Genomic DNA, 15,731 nt, shown 5'->3' with positions numbered 1-15,731 from the left:
CAAATTTTGGAAAAAAACACTAGAATATGGCATTGACACTCATCACATATTTATAGACTACAATGCAGCCTACGACTCTGTGAATAGAAGAGAAATGTTTAAAGCAATGAAATAGCTAAGAATACCAAATCAGTTGGCAAATTTAAGTTTAATGTAGAGTACGAATTCAGGGGGAACTGTCTGAACCTTTAAAAATAAATAACGTGCTGCGCCAGGAAGACCCTCTCTCCTGTATACTGTTCAATCTGGCTCTAGAAAAAGTAATACGTATGTCACAAATCACAACCACTGGTTCAATATATAATAAATCAGTGCAAATCCTGACCTATGCTGATGATATCAATATTGTTATGAGAACGGAAAACGCTGTACGAGAGGCGTATGTAGCATTAAAAGAATCAGCTACAAAAGTGAGTTTAATATTAAACACCAACAAAAAGAAGTATATGAAAATAAGCACGCAACCACAAATTCTACGACCACTCGTTATAGAAAACGACGTCATCGAAGCAGTGAACAAATTTGTATAGCTGGGAGCGCCACTTAACACTGAAAATAATACTACCACAGAGATAAACCACAGAATTTGCACGGCCAACAGATGCTATTTTGGCCTCAACCTCCTACTGAAATCCACAATTATATCGAGAAATATCAAAAAAAAACTCTACAAAACTTTAACAAAATTTTAACAAAAAATAATTAAAACGTGCTAGGATGTTTCGAAAGAAAAGTGGGTACTAAGGCAAATTTATGGAGCAGTGAATGACAATGGAGTGTGGATCTCATAAAATATAGTAAGATGGGACATCTGAGGTGGATAGGGCATGTAATGCGGATGGAACAAAATGACCCAGCTAAAAAAACGCTCCTTGATAGACCTGTTGATCAGAGAAGAAGGGGAAGACCTAGAACAAGGTTCCTTATTAACATCAATGAAGACATAATAAATATGAGAATACGTGGTTGGCGGAGAAAGGCGATGAATAGGGACGACTGGAGAGAAATTCTTGAGGAGGCTAGGACACACGTACGGTTGTAAAGCCAGAATGATAATGATGATGATTCAGTTTGTTCATTAATAATGTTATTAGTAGTTTTCATCACGAAGTAGTACTTTGTTTGTTTATCTTATATACTAAAACGCTACGCCCTTTTCTTGTCCACCACTTTACTCAAAAACTATATTAGATAATTAAAATGTTTTTTCGGAATATTATTAGTATTACGTATAAGATTGTCAAGATATACTTTTGGTACAAAAATTCAATTCCGGTTTTGAAATGACCGGAAGTTAAAATTTACTTTAAGTTTTAGACCCCACAATGTATATATGGACCGAAAGGTCTCGTCGAGACGAATCTAAATATGTACTTCCAGTTGCGATCCGACACCGAAAGTGACCCGAAACGCGCATAAAACGTCAAGATAGAGCAAATCTGACACCGGATTCGTAATCAGCATGCAAAATTAACTGCTAAATGATATCCATGTCGACATTTGATGAAGTAAAAATTGCATTCCGGTTTTGAGGTCATCTTCCATAATCACTTTTTTTTAACTTGCATTATTATTGATGAATGTTATGTATATTCTTGCTTATATTGTTTGTATTGATCTCTTAATTTTTCTCGCAAAATAAAAATTTCATTTAAAAAACTCGATGTCGAGTTGGTCCGCTAGTAAGATTTAATACAACAAAGTGTAAACTTTGTGTCATTTTGCCGTAAAGGTTTTCCTTTTTTTTGTTGTCAGGGTTCATATTCGATACGCATTCTAATCCAAACAATGTAACTCGAAATAGTATATGTACAGATCGTTTTAAAACCTTGTAAATTGAGAATAGGAGTGTCAAATAAGGAGTGTCAAATAATCAAAGAAGAACCACTACGTAAAAAATTTCTGTGTTTTATTGGATTTCCAAATATCTTTTTTACTATCTGGCCTACAGAGTAAAAGTTAGATGGACAAAAAATATATTTTATCATCAAGGGCGCTGTTTCAGCAGGTTCTTAAAGAGGCTAACATCGAAAAGAATTGCGGGATGGAATTAAATTATAGGAATTAAATCATATTTGGCGCGAAGTAATTTGCACTTTGATCTTTTGTACAGATAGAATAAAAGACTGCTCCTTTTTGGGGATATCGTTGATATCGTGCATATGGAGACCGGACCATTAAAGGAGAAATCTGAAAGTATTGTTTTAATATGATATATTTTAATAAGCTATACATTTATAGATCGGGATAAAATTTATTTTTAACTAAAATGTTATAAAATATTTTCACATACGCAACACAGATACACACATAACCTCCAATAAATGACGTAAATGTAATTAATCCAGAAATTAAGTTTAATAACCTGTTTCTAACATAAATTAATTACAATAATTATCAAACTTATACACTATAACACTATGATTTACTTTTGTGAATTAAATTTACTATCGTGTTATTAACATATACAGAGCCTTAACATTGTTAACAAATACCAACCAACGTATAACAGTGGAGTCACTAGCTATAGCATTGGATGCTAATTGTTTAACAATAAAATAATACCTTAGCCGTGCAGCTATAAAACGGCACTTGAAATGACAATTTTATTGATGAGGCTTCAAATAACTCTGTAGGTACGTCCTTTCTTAAATGCAAATCGGAACAAATAAAAATGGCTAGAACAAATAAAAGATTATGTTAAATATGTATATGTATTATACATCAATAAAAGACAATGAATTTAATAATAATAGGAAGCAAATCTTGCCTAAAGCTTTACAAATAAAGAAGTTAAAACGATACTTAAGGCAGTTGCTGATATATTTTTGTCATTTTTGAATGCAGCTGAAATCGTAGAAGTTTTTAGTTGATATAGGCTTTACATGGAGCTATTGTTGGTTTTTATGGAAGTTTCATTGTGGTAGCAGCTATGGTATTGGGATGTAGCTTGCTACATTACTTCAGTCGTCAGAGATGAAAATGCCACTGAACATCTAACAATAATACAAACAATCTGAATTTTACTGAAAGTGTCAATTTTGGGACCTCAAAAATATACAATAAAGTTTATCACTCCTACCCCCAAATATTGAAGGTATCAGCCGAAGCAACAGCGAATATCTTAGCAAGCTACTGGCAAAAAACAAAATTGACGTGGTTACTGTTCAAGAAACACATACTGCAGACGACCTACAATTAGAAAACCGCAGCCAAATCCCTGGATACACACTAATAGCTTTAATTAACCACGCTTAGTACGGTATCGCGACTTATTGTAGAGCAGACATCAAACATTACAGCACATGTCACTCCTACTTAACACAAGAGATTTTTATACTTGCTGTGAAAGTAGACGAAATAACTATAATATAAATAATATTATAATATAATATAACTATAAAATATAAATAACTATAGTCAATATAAATAGACCACCGAATGCTAATTGCCTATAAAACGTACTTTCTACATTTTCTCAGCCGACAATATACACTGGAGACTTTAACAGCCACCATACTACATGGGGATATAACCAATGTAACCAACAGGGAGAACAAATCGCCGAATGGGCTGAGTTTTACTATCTCAGACTTTTATACGATGCAAAAGAGAAACCCACCTTTCATTCTGCAAGATGACAAAAAGGCTACAATCCCGATCTCACGTTTATATCTTTCAGCGAAAGGGGCTCAAAAAACGACTTTAAGAACGCCACGGGGGAAGTTCTCATTGACTTTCCTAGATCCCAACATAGACCAATAAATACAACATTGGGCACCACCATCCTCATTATAAAGTCAATCCCTTTGACAAGATGGAATTTCCGGAAGGCAAGGTGGGAAGAGTTTAAATTCCAACTTGAAAGTGATATAAGACATATCAAACCAGAGGTCCAAAATTATAAAAGATTTGCATCACTTATGATTAGCTGTACAAAAAAGCACATCCCACGTTAAGTTACCAAATCCTACATCCCATGCTGGAACGATGAGTGTAAAGAACTACTTGATTAATATGAGAAATCTGGAGATCCTGAAGTTGGTGAACAACTCTTAGAAACCCTAAATTCCGCGAGAACCACAAGGTGGAGGGAAATTTTAGAAAATCTCAATTTCGCACACAGTAGCCGCACCGCATGGAACCTTCTAAGGAAACTAGACTCTGGCACAAACAACGCTACAGCAAACTCTAGAGCCCCAAAACCGGAAGACATATAAAACACATTGGTTCAAATACCAGTTAGTAGCTTCTTGAATTTTACAATCAAATATTAACTAAGCAGAAGTTTCCAAAATCCTTCAAAAAAAGTAATATTATCGCAATATCTAAACCTGGGAAAGACCCTGCACTACCTGAGAGATATAGACCAATCGCTCTTTTAAGCGTCTGGTATAAGATATTTGAGAGGATAATACAAACGATATTATTTTACCATGCAAAGCCAAATATTCCTCAAGAACAAGCTGGATTCATGTCGGGAAGAAGCTGTGGCGATCAAGTCCTCTCCTTAACAACATTTATTGAGAACGGATTCCAGAAGAAACTTAAAACAGTAGCAGCTTTCATAGACTTGACGTGCGCCTACGACACAGTGTGGAAGGAGGGTCTTTTATTTAAAATATACCAGATGGTACCATGCCGTTTGTTTGATAAACAGTTTGATAAACAAAATGCTAAATGACAGACTTTTCCAAGTACACCTAAATGGGAAAAGCAGTAGGTTCAGAAACCTGCAAAACAGCTTACCATAAGGGTCAGTTATGCCCCCTCTTCTTTTTAATATTTATACGTCAGATGTACCAACTACCACCTCGTGATAATTTATTTATGCCGATGACATGGCTCTGGGTGCTCCAGAAAAAGACATAAAAATCGCCGAAACCACCATAGAAGCAGATCTAAACACTGTTAACAGATACTTTAAGAAATGGGGCCTACAACCAAACCCATCGAAGACCGAAGTAACAGCTTTCCATCTTAACAACCACAAGGTAAATTACAGACTAAACATAGAATGCGATGGAACCATTCTAAAGCACAGTTCGAACCCAAAATACCTCGGTGTAAGTCTAGATCTTACCCTAACATTTCAAAATATTTCCTAAATTCTTTGTCATTCACACTATCAACTCGCAAAGTCATATGGTAAGTAGCAAAAATTCCTTATGCACGCCTACCAAATACAAAAGACCTAATTCTGTCATGATATTCACCATGTTTATATCTCTTGCATCGTATGACTTACTATGTATACCTGCCATAAATAAATGCAATATTAATGTCATAAAAATCGAAACCAAAATTTGATGTGTTAATAAACACGCGTGTAGACAGGATGATCTGGGTCGGAGGTGGACGTATTGATCAGCACTAGATCCGACAAAAAGCGCCAAGTGACTAATCAATACTTAGTCACGGAATGTGTTTGTCTCAGATCAACACTCCAGCACAAGCGGTTAGCCTTTGGTCAACACCCTTGGGCCAGTGGAGTTGTTCCCAAATCAACACTCTGATAAAACTCCTAGGTTGTCTGGTCTTTGTTCAACACAAAAAGGCCAGGTGGAATTTCATCAGACCAGCACTTTGGTCGAACTTGATTTTTTCTTGCGGCGTACGTTGTTTTATACCATTGCCGGCCCTCCATCTCTTCCAGTGCGCATCGATGAAAGTGGAACTGAGCGGTAGGGGTGCATGTGTATGGAGCGTTGGTGGGACGGTAGTGATGCACATTGCACCTCTTTCTCTTTGGGAAAAGAAGGTAGCATACATTTTTTTTGTGGCGTGGAGCCTACAACAGCATGATCCCATCAATAGTGCGGTCTTTGTAGGTTATGCGGTAGCCTACTTAGTAAAATGGTCTTAAATGACTATAAAGATGATCTTGCTCTCTGTAGATCTTGGACAAATCAATTGTTATATTGTACCAATGTTTTTTTTTTTTTTTTTTTTTATTTATTTTGCTTCAACCACTTAGGGTTATTAGCATAAGAAAAATACAAAAGTGATAAAGACATACATAGGCATATACAAAATATCAATTACATAATAATGTATACAATATATATTTTAATTATTAATGTATTGTATTAAATTTTATTGAAAAGGTTTATAGTTTTCAAGAATTCTATCAAGTCAGCTACGTATTTAGATTCTCCTAAAAGTTCTTTTAATGTTTTTGGAAAATGATGATATAGTCTTTCCACTGAGTATATTGGACACTCAATCAAAATGTGCTTCACTGTCACTTTACATTCACAAACAAAACACACTGGTTCCTCTTCTTTCTTCAACAAGTATTCATGTGTAGTAGAAGTGTGTCCTAATCTGAGACGTGTTAATAGGACTTGATGTTGTCGCTTTGAAGGCCAGGAGTTCCATGGAAGGACGGAAGATTTTATTTCTATCAATTTAGTGGTGCTTCTATTCCATTGGTTTTGCCAAACATCGTATAATTTTGATTTTAAGTAAGGTTTTAAATCCAAATGCACCGTTAGATTTTCCACTGATGCGGTTGTATTGGTTACTGCGGACCTAGCTAGACTATCTGCCTTTTCGTTACCATCTATTCCAACGTGTGACGGTACCCAGAAGAACTCTACTGTCAAATTGTTTTGGTATATACGGTATAAAATTAACTTAATCTGCTGCAATGTTGGATGAGAGGGATAAATCTGAGAAATTGATGTCAGACAACTAAGTGAATCAGATATTATAAGAGATTTGGGAAGTTTTTTTTCTAGAATATAGGTTAGGGCCTTATTGATGGCAAATAGTTCTGCTGTAAAAATACTTGTCTTAGGAGACAATTTATAGATGGAATGTTCATGGGATGTCACAAAGCATGCTCCTACTCCATTTATGGTCTTAGATGCGTCTGTGTATATAAAATGGTAATTTTTGTACTGTGTGAGAACATGGAGAAAGTGAGTTTTAAAAAAATTTGGTATCACGTTATTTTTGTTATATGCTGTAAGTTTAAGGTTACAAAGCGGAGAGGGAACAACCCAAGGAAAACATAAATTTATTTCACAGATAGGATAAATGGGAGGTAGTTCAATATTAAAATCGAATAAGTATCTATTAGCTCGTTCATAGAAAGGTACAGGACCCCTATTTCTTTTTCGATAGACCTCCTGGAACCTGTTAGCAACAGCATGATGAAGAGCTGGATTTTTTGGGTTAGATTTTATACTCGAGATATACGATAGAGTTAAGTATTTTCTTCTTAGATTTAAGGGTGGCTCTCCAGCTTCACAGAGTAGACTGTCCACAGGACTGGTGCAATATGCTCCTAGAGCAAGTCTAACGGCTGAACTCTGAAGAGTATCCAAAGTTTTAAGCAATGCTTGGTTTGCGGTGTTATACACAACACATCCGTAGTCCAGTTTTGATCTAATTAAAGCTCTATATAAATTTATTAGAGTTGGAAAATCTGCTCCCCAATTTTTATGTGACACAGATTTCATAATGTTTAGTCCAGCTTGGCACGATACTCTTAGCGAGTGTATATGACTTGTCCAACTTAATTTTGAGTCCAGTTGCATCCCTAGGAATTTTATTTCTTTTGTATATTCTATAGGAGAATTGTTTAAAAATAGATTTGGGAGCTTTTGTGGATTTGATTTTCGTGAAAAATGTATAGCTTTTGTTTTTGTGTTGGAAAACTGGAGCCCAATATTGTTAGACCACGATTCTATCGACTTAAGAGCTGCAGAAATACGATTATGAGCCGATAATATGTTTTTATTTCTTGCTAGAATTACCAGATCATCAGCATACAAAAAAGTTTTAATTGTGCGATTGCAGTCCGACACAACATTGTTAATAGCAATTAAAAATAGTGCTACGCTTAGATTCGAGCCCTGTGGAATTCCATTTTTCTGTAATTTAGATTCAGACAAATGGTTATTGATTCGAACTTGGAAATATCGTTCCCGTAGAAAGTTTGAAATAAAAGCAAACATGTTACCGTGAATCTTCCAATTGTGGAGTGTGGTTAAAATATCGTAGCGCCATACTGTATCAAAAGCCTTTTTTACATCAAAGAATATGGCTAAACATTCTTGATTACATATAAATGCTTCATGAATTTCTGATTCCAATGATATTAAGTTATCTAATGTTGATCTATTTTTCCTAAATCCACTTTGTTCGGGTATAATAAGATGTTTATGTTCAATATACCACATGAGTCGATTAGCAATGATCTTTTCTAGCAACTTACACATTGCATTCGTGAGAGAGATTGGTCTATAGGATTCTGCTTCAAATTTAGGTTTACCTGGTTTGTGTATTGGAACTATGATTGATGAGTGCCATATGTGTGGGAATACCTTATTGATCCATATAAAATTGAATAGTTGCAATAATAGTTCTTGGCCTACTAATGGTAGGTTCTGTAGAAAAAGCACAGGTATATTATCTGGTCCTGGACTAGTATTTCTAACGGAGTTAAGAGTTTCAATAAGTTCAGTCAAGCTTATAGGATTGTTTATTGGTGAAGTGTCATTGATTATTGGTATTCCTTTATTTTCTTCAAATCGTTTTTTATTTAAGAATTCTACTGAATAGTTTTCATCACTAGAAGCGGTACAATATTGATTTGCCATTATTTCAGATATATTGCATTCGGACGTAAATGTCTGATTGTCTTTTATTAAGTACTTTATAGAGTGTTGTAAATTTTTTCCAGATATACTTCTAATCATGTTCCAGATTTGACCAATTGGAGTAGATCTATTGATTTCTGAAACAAACTTTTGCCATGACTCTTGCTTGCTTTTTTTAATAATAAATCTACATTTAGCTCTTATTCTTTTAAATTCTAAATGATTTTCAGTAGTTTTATATCGTTTATATCTATTAAAAGCCGATTTAGATTCCCTTATTGCCTGTTTGCACGCATCGTTCCACCACGGTACAGGTGAATGTTTTGGATGAAAAGCTGTTTTTCCAATGGATTTATTCGCGGCATCAATGATGACTTTATTGAAAAATAATGTTTTCTCGTCAATATCTTGTTCTGAGTCTAACATTTTTCTAAGATTCATAGCTGATGAAGAGATCAATGTTGAGAACAGTGTCCAGTTGGCTTTATTTAAGGACCATTTGGTGATGTGTGTATTGTGCTTATGGTACAACAGATTGTTAACTAAGATGGGAAAGTGATCAATTCCATATAGATCAGGTAAAGTGTCCCACGATAAACTAGGTTGCAAGTTTGGTTCACAAATTGACAAATCAATTGCTGAAAACTCTCCTGTTGCAGCATTATATCGAGTATTCCTGTCGTCATTAAGTAGATTTAAATTAAGATTATTTAGGATATTTTCTATTTTTCTTCCCATTTTTGTCAATTTTTTTGAGCCCCATAATGAATTATGTGCATTAAAATCTCCCAGTATAATTCGAGGTGTAGGAATCTGACATAAAAGATTAGAAATATCTGCTATACTTGGATCAGAATTAGGTGCGATGTAAAGACTGCAGATGTTAACTTTTAGTGGACCTACTAAGCACACCGCTACAGCCTCTAGATTTGTTATTAGAGGAATACTGCAATATTCATAGGAATTCTCGATAAAAATTGAAACTCCACCACTGGCATGTTCTTGATTTTGCCTAATTTTAGATACGCTTGTATAATTTCTCAAATTATGAATTTTGTTATTTTTAAAATGAGTTTCTTGTAGACAAATTATAGAAGGTGAATTTTAAGCAATTATTAATTGTAACATTTCTAAACGGGTATAATAACCGTTCAAATTCCACTGTAAAATAGACTTGAACGTGAGCTTATGTAGAAGGTTCTATGGAGGAGTCGCTATCGAGCTGAGGTTTTAGTTGTCGAGTAATTGAATTAATTATTTTAGTACATCGCGATTTCATTTTTTTTTATATAATGTGAGGATAGATCTCTTTTAACAGATTAAGTAAGCCTAACGTGTCTTCTGTATAAGTTTTAGATAGACTCAATTTATCTGGAGATCCTAAAGCATTTTCAAAAAAATCAGTTAGTTGTTCAAAATTTAATATCGGTGTTATAAGTTTATTAGTAATAAAATCTTTTACGGGTTCCATACTGTTAGCAATAGTCTCAGAATTATCAATAGTTTTGGATTTTTTAAGTTGTTGTATTGGTTTTGTGAAATTTTCTTTAGGTTCTTGTAAAGGTGGGGATAAAATTTCATCAAGGCTGCGCTTAGCTGTGTTTACTTCTTTAATAGGTGTATTAGTTATTTCAAGTGTATCAGTTGTATCTATTGATATGCTATTGATAGGGCATGCTAGTGTTGAAGAAGAGTTTGGGATTGATGTATGAGGTTGTGAAACATTAGGTGTTGTTGATAATTGGGTAGTTGTTATATTTGTATCTGTGCATGTAGTTTGAGAACTTGGGAGTGATGTTGAGGGTGATATTTGGGATGCAGTTAATATTGGTGTAGTTAATGAAGAAGGTATAGTCGAGGATTGTAAGGATAAGGTATTCGCTGAAGAGGCTGATGTGGTCGGGACGTCATGTGGAAGAGTATTAACTACTGTATTTATAGTAGTAGTTGGCACTGTTGTTGTTAAGTTTTGATTTGGATTTGTACAGGATGGACAATTTGCTACAAAATGGTCAGATTGTTTACAATAGTAACACATCTGTTTTTCTAAAGATAAGAAAATACGATAAGATGTTTGTTCGTGGTTTATGACAATTGAGGGAGGAATTAATGTACCTTCTAAAGGAGAGATAAATGTATGTCTTCGAAAGCTCAGTATATGTCTATATTCTGGGTTTGTTGTACCTATTCGTAAAAAATTAATTGGAGTTAATAAATTGAGGCCTAACTTTTTAAGTTCAGATTCTATGAAAGTGTGAGGAATACTAGGGCAAACATTAGAGATTAGTAATCTTTCATTTGGTGTAATTAAGCGTCGAGCATAAATTATTTGTTGATTGATGGTTATTCTTCCGTTGTCAGCATTCATGACAGTTTCTACTAATTCTTCACTAGCTAGGTAAATACAAATACGGTGATTTGAAATTCGTGATGAAAAAATAATATATCTTGGTTCTATAATTTTTCCCAGTGCAAGTAGATATTCCTCAAGTTTGGCATTTTCCAGAGCATTATATAAAATAGCTTGTTTCTTGGATGGGAATTTTGGAGTTGAATTAATTAACGCTGCAGAATATGAAGAAGTTTTATGTGATGTCAATAACATTTGGGGCCTCGACGGCCCTGGACTATTAACATCATCCATTTTCGTTTGTTAATAACATCAGGTAATATGAACAATATGAACTTGTTGTGAAGTAAGTATCTAATTAGATTAAAATTACTTACAGATTTTCTCCAATAAGTTCACTAATTTTTATTTATAATAACACAATACTTTAATTATTAAGTGGATATAAATAAAAGCACAAAAACTAGGTGCGATTAGACTGGTAATTAAATACGTCCAACCTCGCCAAAGGTTCAAATCGTTCTCCACCAATGTTTTTCTATAGTGGATAGTCACAGTTTCCTATTGGTTGCATAGCGTGTTATTTGAACAAAGCCAGACCAGTATTTTTGCACTATTTGTCAAACGGTTGTCGCAATTCTTAACGGGATTGCTGCTATACCATTCCTAGGACGTTCTGTTTCTATTCGGGTTTCACTGGGTTTGATTACATTGGAGTATTGCGCACTTAATATATATTTTTAAGAAAGGTGACAAAAGAGATACCAATTATGATCTAAGTATTGGTGTACATAGTGCAATAAGCCAACTATTCAGTGAAGATATTTAAGAATACCAAGACGGAACATCCGTCATAGAATTGCAGAAGATAGCGGTTTTACACCAGGTAGATACTGCGCAAAAAAATTATTTTACAACAGATAACATAAACGGTTAGAGATATACGAAAGGAATTATATTTGGCATTTGTATACTTATATGGGTATTTAAATATAAAAAATCTATGAGAATGTTATTATGGATTAATATAAAAAACCTATCTCGAGATTAAAGTTGTAGAAAATATTAAAAGACTTAAACGTTGATGGACATCTGTTACAGAATATTATGGAAATGTAGAAAGACAGTACCGTACAAATAAAACAAAGGAGTTACCCTCCCATTTCCATAGTAACATAGTAACCATATAATAACGCTGTATTTGCCTAAATGCATAAATTTAACTTCAGCATCCGCCATAAGTTGATTGTAATTTATAGATTATCTGTGTTTCCTCCTTTGTCTGTCTAAATATTCGGTTCAAGAGGAGCAATAAGAATTATTCTGAATATCAGTAATATCGTTTGCCAAATCTTACTCTTCTCATGCTGTAAAACCGGGAGCAAGTATTGCTGCCGATATCCTAAAATATAAATATATTATTCAGACACGTAACATTACACATATACCGACAAATGCTCAGGAAGTCTACGCAGATTATGGTTTACACTAACAATTTGGATTTAATCGCACGCACCATATGAGGACTTAAAGAGGTGACTTAAAAATGTCCATACAAAATATGGGCCTCAAAATAAAGCCAAAGTACCAAAGTGTTTGCATCGATCCAGAATAACAGAGATTGAGCTAGGCAGAGATTGAGATAGAGAATTGGTATTGTGCAAAATCCGAATGAAAAGAGATATATGTAATAACAAAACACCAGAATACACCACAAAGATAAAAAGTCGAAGAAAGCTGGGCAAAAATTAAGTCTAATATTCTAGCCTTGGCCAAGAAAGTTCTTAGTAAAAGAAATATAAATAAAACTAAATCATTCCCAATGCGAAGAACTTGGGTTTTATGCAGAAGTAAAGAAAATATGTAAAGAAAAAAAAAGGTTACCTGAAATACCTGTCAACTAAAACACAAGAGGCATGCCATAATTACAACACAATTAGAAACGAAACACATAAGTGCTTGTAAGAAAAATAAAAAATGATCACTGAGAACGCTTTTCGAAAGAAATAGAACATGATTTTTATGGTCTGCAAAAGGAAATATGGCGCTTCATAAGAGGTCAAAGAACGAAGGCAAAAAAAATAATAGAACCAAAAAACCAAAACACATAGAAAAGGATTATAAATTAACTACCTAAAAAAGATCTATGCAGAGGAAGAACAAACGACGGCGACGCTAGACAGAAAATTACCACAAACGAAGAACTTAATATAAATGTACAGGAGGATCGGAAAATACTTGAAAAACTGAAGAACAGAAAAGCAGCAGGTAAAGACGGGACACCAAACAAATAACTGAAATATTGTGGAGCAGCAATGATAGAACATTAATTAATAAAATTATAAAACACAATATAATACCGGGAGAATGGAGAATGAGCGAACTAATTTTACTATTTAAAAAGTAGATAAAAAACAGCTAGAAAACTACACAGGTATAAACTTCTTAAATACTACGCTAAAACTTACAACTAAAATTTTACAAGTGCTAATAAATCAGAGAATATTTAGCAGATGAGCAACAGGGTTCTCGTAGTGGATGATCGTGTACAGATGCAATATTCGTTATAAAGAAAATTACTGAGAAATCACTAGAGTATAATATAGCAGCATTTCTGTGTCTGATTGACCTAAAGAAAGCATTTGACAGAGTAAGACTCAAAGATGTAATCCATCTTCTGTATAATAAAGAATTTTCTCTAAATATTATAAAAACTATCGAAATCATCTACTAAAACAACAAAATGGAAGTCAGAATAGATGGACAACTTACAGAACCTAAAGAAATAGGCAGCGGAATAAGACTATGGGCATTGAGCTCCATGCTCTCTAATTTGATCATGAATAAAATCATCAAAAGCGTAAACCATGGAATGGGATATAGAATGGGAAACAAAGAAATAAAAATACTCTGTTACGCAGACAAAATATTAATAGCCCAAGATGAAAATTGTCTGCAAAGACTGGTCCACAGATTTAACATAAGAGCAAAAGAATTTAATATAACAATATCATCTTAGAAAACTAAAACACTAGAAGTAAGCCATTAGATGTAAAATAGAAATTGATGGCATCAGTACTGAACAAGTAATCGAAATAAAATACCTGGCAATTACACTCTCTAGCTATGGAGACCTAGACAAAGAAGTAAGAGATCAAGTATAAAAAGCAAATAGACTGGCAGGATGCCTTAATAACACTATATGGCAAAACACACACACACATTAACACTGAGATCAAATCAAGAATTTATAAAGCCAGTGTAAGACCAATAATGACATATGTCTAAGAAACAAGACCCGACACAGCCCCAACGCAAAGGCTACTGGACACGGCAGAGATAAGAGTACTGAGAAGAATTACAGAAAATACGCTGACAGATTAAAAGCGAAGTGAAGACATGTCACCAATCGACAGAAGAAGTGTCGCACAACCGCACAAAAGATGGAGTGACAACCTTTCTTAGATGTATTAATCCGCCAATGAACAGTTAGAATTGCTTATAAAGAGAAAGAAAAAGAAAAATAAGAACAGGTAGACACGCCGACCAAAACTTCAGAATACACAATTTAAAGGTAGTAAACAAATTTACCTAGCAGGGCTACCTCGTAACAAGCGATAATGATACGGTGAAGAAGACAAAACGAAGGATATTGCTAGTGAACAAAATTTGTTTTGTACTAAACAAGCAGCTACTAATAGAAATTTAGAAAGCTTATTAACCAAATTAACGATATATAAACAGTTTATCCAGTGTTGATATATGAATCGGAATATAGACTATTTACAAAACAGACGCAACTCGTTTGTCTTCTAAAGGAATATACTAAGAAGAATAATGAGCTTAAAATGTAAGAATTATATTTAAAGAAGCCGGGTTGTACGAGAAGTATACTGAAATATTAAATGGTACGAATATAATATCTTTTATAAAAATAGGCAGACTTATATGGGCTGAACATATGGTAAGAGCGAATGAAAATTACCCACCTAAACAATCCCTATTAGCGGTACCGACAGGAAATATGAGTAGCGGTAGACCAAGACTGAGATGGATAGATGGTGTGGACGAAAAGGTAAGGCAGATCGAGGTAGCAAACGGGCAACGGTGGATGATGAACAGAAACGACTGGCGAAACGGAGTAGGAAAGGTAGAGGCTTAATTAAGGCTGTATTACCACCGATCATAATGATGGTAAACTGTCTTATTAAATAAAATTTATCTATATTTATTAAAAGGAGTACACGTGTATTAGTTAAAAATAAATTTTAAATTAAATAAAATACCATACCAGCATTTATTCGATTGATTGATATTATTTTCTATAAATCATGTCAATCACGTCTTAAAAATACCTCGGTTGAAGAAACGACCAGTAAATTAGGTTCATCTTTGACCCTCACTCTACAATTCAACTATCAACATCTGTTGTAACTCTATAATATCTCTGGTATTTGTAATAGTCCAGTTTGTGAGTTATTTTATAAAAGATGAAGAAATAAAAAAATATTTTAGAAAAAGAAATCAGCTCATATAAAATATACATCATAAAAGGCATTGTTGTAAATATCATAAATTGATAGAAACAAGCAATAATTAAAAATGAAGAGAACCGTTTAATCTTTTAATAAAAGAAAAAAAAAGAAACCATATACTAAAGATATTGCTATTTTATTTTATATTGCACTGTGTGTGTGTGTGTGTGTGTGTGTGTGTGTGTGTGTGTGTGTGTGTGTGTGTGTGTGTGTGTGTGTGTGTGTGTGTGTGTG

General features: G+C 34.0%; 1 protein-coding gene across 1 annotated transcript; it reads left to right on the top strand.

Moving 5' to 3' along the window:
* The first annotated feature begins 4,841 nt into the window (after window positions 1-4,841).
* Window positions 4,842-15,124, top strand: LOC140436133 (uncharacterized). Its single transcript, XM_072524840.1, has 2 exons — window positions 4,842-5,043; window positions 14,901-15,124. The coding sequence occupies exons 1-2, from the start codon at window positions 4,842-4,844 to the stop codon at window positions 15,122-15,124; spliced, it is 426 nt and encodes a 141-aa protein (XP_072380941.1).
* Window positions 15,125-15,731: the final 607 nt, after the last annotated feature.

This window comes from Diabrotica undecimpunctata, chromosome 1 (assembly GCF_040954645.1).
Source record: "Diabrotica undecimpunctata isolate CICGRU chromosome 1, icDiaUnde3, whole genome shotgun sequence".
In the NCBI taxonomy this organism is placed as follows: domain Eukaryota; kingdom Metazoa; phylum Arthropoda; class Insecta; order Coleoptera; family Chrysomelidae; genus Diabrotica; species Diabrotica undecimpunctata.
Note: the sequence above shows the minus strand (reverse complement) of the source record. Positions and strands in the feature narration are given on the sequence as shown.